General features: G+C 38.2%; 1 protein-coding gene across 1 annotated transcript; it reads right to left on the reverse strand.

Moving 5' to 3' along the window:
* Window positions 1-2440: 2440 nt before the first annotated feature.
* LOC108211743 (uncharacterized) lies at window positions 2441-4395 on the reverse strand. The gene is made up of 3 exons (XM_017383421.2): window positions 3891-4395; window positions 3077-3473; window positions 2441-2816 (listed from the first exon to the last, which is right to left on the reverse strand). Exons 1-3 carry the CDS (start codon window positions 4170-4172, stop codon window positions 2704-2706), a joined length of 792 nt encoding a protein of 263 aa, XP_017238910.1. The 5' UTR covers window positions 4173-4395; the 3' UTR covers window positions 2441-2703.
* Between the last annotated feature and the right edge of the window lie 332 nt (window positions 4396-4727).

Below are 4727 nucleotides of genomic sequence, written 5' to 3' on the forward strand. Positions count from 1 at the left end.
GAAACTGTCGAAGCAACTCTGTCAGGTATGGCTCCCCTCGGCTCTCAGAAGTGTAGGATGCTAACTCCTGAGTAGATGGAACAGATGCGGTCAGGGCTGGGACCGAAACCACATCAGACAGAGATCGGAAGGGAGAACTAGATCCATCTCCCTCCGCCAAAGTAGCAGATACCGGAGGAGCTGGAAGTGAAGGCTCAACCTCCTCACTAACTAAGTCCACAATCACTGGCGGTGGCGGCTCCAAAATCTGAAGAGAAGTGTCCACCGAGTCACTCTCTATCACCATGATCTCCTCTGAAGGGTCGCTGTCAGCATTAGAATCCGGGTGATCATAGGGATAAGGTGTAACGGGTCGTCCAAAAGCAGAACTGGGTCCTACCATCTACACAAACAAATAAATAACAATATTATCACCATGTCCTTACCTCTAGAGGAGAAGTATATCTTTAATTATAACCTTATATTTGAGGGTTTATCAACCCACCAAAGTTCTAGGGTTCAACACATGCTTCCTATCACTAGTTGGTATACATAACTATAGGTATATGTATATCCTATATGACTTGCTACCTTCTCACACCCTCACGTCATATTCCGAGGGTTCCCGTGTCCTAAGAATATAACACAGCTCTGATACCAAATCTGTAACGCCCCCAAATCTGTTTTGTCCGGACTTAAGTCGTCACACAAACTTGGCAAACCTGTCTTATATTACATAACTCGCCCCACAAGTCCAGGGTCGATATCACACCACCATACAGTTTAACAAACTACTACAACGATAAGTCCAAAAGTACAAACTATTATAATTATAATAAAAACAAACACCGATGTCACGGGAACAAGCCTTCGCACCCTTCGTCTTGCTACCACTTCACGCCTTGCCCTTGCCCTTGCAGTTGTGCGCTTCCGGATTGTTTGTCTCATCCGTGCCATGTTCTGCCTTAACTGTTTGAATAGAGATAAAGAATTGCAAGTATGAGCAATTAAATGCTCAACAAGTCCACTATCATTTACAAGCAAAATCAAACAACTCCAAAGGAAGTTAAACAGTTTAAAAAAAATGAAGAAGTGCATCAAACACACGAATAGGATTCGGAGAGAATAAAATATCCTCTTTAATTATCCAAAGCTGCTAGATTATGCACTCCTTGTTTCTCTCAGCTTTGTCTTGACAATAAAAAGGCTTGGGACTCGCTCAAAGCCTTTTTATAAGCAATCTTTCACTAACTTTGCTATTAAGGACATAAGAGTTATTTATTTAGGAACTCAAGTTCTATATATATATATATATAACTTATACCATATTTTATTATACACATCTTTTCGAGTCGATCCCTCGTCGCTACCGTCTATCACTCCAAGTATTTATTTTAATCGCAGAATTGTTTACCTAAATATATACATAAATACAATAATACTACTACTACTAATACTAATAATAATAATAATAATAATAATAATAATAATAATAATAATAATATTAACAAACCTTGCGAAACTTAGTCACTAGGTAGTAATTATAGGCATACGTACTTGTGAAAATATGGTCGTTACACGAACACTTCCAGGCTCGGCTCGAACTCAACTGAAAAGTTTGGGGCTCGAGTTCGAGTTCGATCGAGTCTTTAATTTCAAGTTCGAAGCTTGGTTCGTAACAGTCCGATAGGCTCGAGTTTAGCTCGTAAGCTCGAATCGAGTAACCAAATATTGACAAAAACTCGAAATATGATCGGTTTGGCTCGAGTTCGATTCGATTAAATATATAAATTATAAATAAAATGTTAAACATTTTTATAAAAAATATTTATAGTAAAAAAAATTAAAAAATAATAGAGACTCGATAAGGCTCGCGAACCTTACGAGCCGAATAATTTGAAGCTCGAGCTCGGCTCGGTAAAACATCCAAATAGTTCGAGTACGAGCTCGGCTCGATTATTACCGAATCAAACTCGAACATTTTACGAGCCGAGCTCGAGTAGCTCACGAACAGTTTGGTTTGTTTACACCCCTAAGCACAAAAATATGAATATTATATTTGTTTGCTACTTAATTGTATTTATGGTCTTAAATTTTTCTATTTCAGTAGCACACAAACATGAATGAGAATATTCCTATTTGATCGGGGTGGGGTGGGGTCTAGTGGGAATATGTATGGGCAAGTTTTGATTCTTAAGGTTGCGCGGAGCTTGTCTAGGACTTGTGCGAAGCTTTGACGAGCCATTAGCGAGCCGGAGTGGATTGAGTGGGGGCGAGGATGGGCCTAGCTGTGTGATAATATATACAGGGTGAGTGATGACATATAAAAGGTCCATGATGTAGTTTAAATATAATTTTTCTTGATTTGTATTATAATTTTTGTTTTAGTGGTTTCTTTATATATATCACTTGAAATTTAAAAATAAATTTCTAAATTTTTGAGATAATAGCAATTCTCGGATTAAAATAAAGAATTTAGAAACACATTAGTATTAAAATTTTCTTTTCCAATAAATAAAATAACACAGGGGAAAACCGACATCCACTAGAATCTTTCACATGTACCGCAAAAGATTTAAGCTGCCGCTATGACACTGACCCAAAAAACTTTTCCCCCTAATTTATTATCATTTCTTAGTAACAGCTTGTAAACTATTTATTTCGGTCCCTAACTTTCTTCTTCGTCATTCTTTTTTTATGTAAATTGATCCGATCTAGAATGAGTCAGTAAGTCCACTCCTGAGGAAGCCGGATCTCATCATCCACCGCCGCCGGTGTCCGTGACATTTCCATTCTCTGCTCTGACTCTGCCGATACATTTCTTTGCTTTGGACCCCCTGCATCCAACAAAAAAATTAAAACGCATCCGAACAAAATATTTTGTACGAAAAGGCAGCGCTACAGGAGACTAACATTATCAACTCTCCCAAATATTAAACAACATTTCGGTCCAGAGAGAATTCATTTTTTTACCATGGATATACTCTCTCTGTTGTGGTCGGGAAAGGGCTCGACACACATTTTAATATAATAGATTATTTTAAAAAACAAAATTTTCAAATAAAAAAAATTAGTGTCGAAATTTTCATTAACGTACCTGGGTGCTTCCCGCGAGGCATTTGAGTTGGAGTTGTTGCAACAGGACGTGGCAACGGCAAGAAAACGCCAGTACCCGAAGATCCACCATTATTACTAAGAAGAGCAACTCTGGTGCTCCAAGAAACAGGGGGTGGATGTTTATGAGATTGAGATTGTTGCAGAGTAGGCCAGGCAGAGTGAGATAAGCCTGGTGTTCCAAGATACAAGATGCGCTGATTGGAGTGATGCGCATGATGTTTAGTGTTCGAGGGAACAGAGTCGAGGCTTGGTTTTGGTTTTTGAGCAGCAGCCCAAAAATGGATATATTCACTAGTACAATTTTGTTCAAGCCTTGTTATTTTACCCGCTTTCTCATCTTTCAGGGTGGATTGAGGGGATGCAAGCATCTTCCGTAACTACAATAAAAACATTCCATAAATGAATAATCTAAAATTCAATACTTCCGTCTGACAAAAAAAATTCAATACTTCCTCCGTGTCGATTTTGCGATTTTGTGATAATAGGAACACGGGACAGGAGTATAATCTCAATCAATCTCAATAAATGAATAATCATATTTTACTATCCAGTAACATTCTTAAATATCAACAACAATAAAAATGTTGTCTTTTTAACCCTAAGACATGAATAATCTTAAAAAATAAATAAAATTTTGTAATAACGAGAATATCTATTTATTCAAATTTGACTAAATTTTAATCATAATACATGAACAATTTCGAAAAATAAATAGAATGTTTTAATAGCGAAAATATTAACTTATTGAGATTTAACCAAAAATTATGTATGCAAAACAAGAGTAGTAGATGTACCGTATCTGTTTTGTCGCTAGGCATAAGACCAAGATTTGGTTCCGGCTTGCGAATATCACGGGAGAGGTGAAGGGAGCCGGTGAGTCTCCTCGTCAACTCAGTGAGAAACTCGTCCTCATCACTCTCGGTTCTCGTGGACGCCACGGAAGAATCCCCGGGGGAACTAAACCCCGAGTTGGAGCGGGACAGGGGCCTCGGCATCAACTCCGTTTCCTTAAAAACATCATCAGACAGAAACATGGGAGGCAGCCAGAACTGGGGATCACCCGACTCACGAGTCATTTGTTTGACACAATGCGAGGAGGATGAAGAGCGTGTGTGTTTGTATATAACAAGATCTGATTCACTGTTTGTGTGTGAATGGCAAGTTGCGATGGTTGGAGGAGTATGAGTTGTAGACAGGTAAGGAAGTGTGTCGGAGATGCTGGTTTTTATAGGATGGGTGGGGCCTACTGCGAGTGCTATGGCGGTGATTGCTGGATGTGGCTCCAATTTCCGGGTCCTACACCTTCTACTTGCATTTTAAGTTTTGTTCATTTGAAGGAATTAAGTACTCCCTCCGTCCCTAGGAGTAGTATATGGAGACGGGGTCGCACCACGGACTTTAATGTTCCTGTAAGATGTAGTTGTATAATTTATTTTTAAAATTTTCTTTTTCTGAATTAAAGTTTGGATGTTATATTTTTATTCAGAAAAAGAAAATCTCAAAAATAAATTACGGAACTATATTTTATAAAATCATTGAAATACGTGTCGAACAGTTGAAAAGATTCGTATACAATTAAATGAGACAGAGAGAGTATAATTTTGGTATTTTCCCATTTTGAAAAGTACGGT

The sequence above is a fragment of the Daucus carota genome, chromosome 3, assembly GCF_001625215.2.
Source record: "Daucus carota subsp. sativus chromosome 3, DH1 v3.0, whole genome shotgun sequence".
In the NCBI taxonomy this organism is placed as follows: Eukaryota; Viridiplantae; Streptophyta; class Magnoliopsida; order Apiales; family Apiaceae; genus Daucus; species Daucus carota.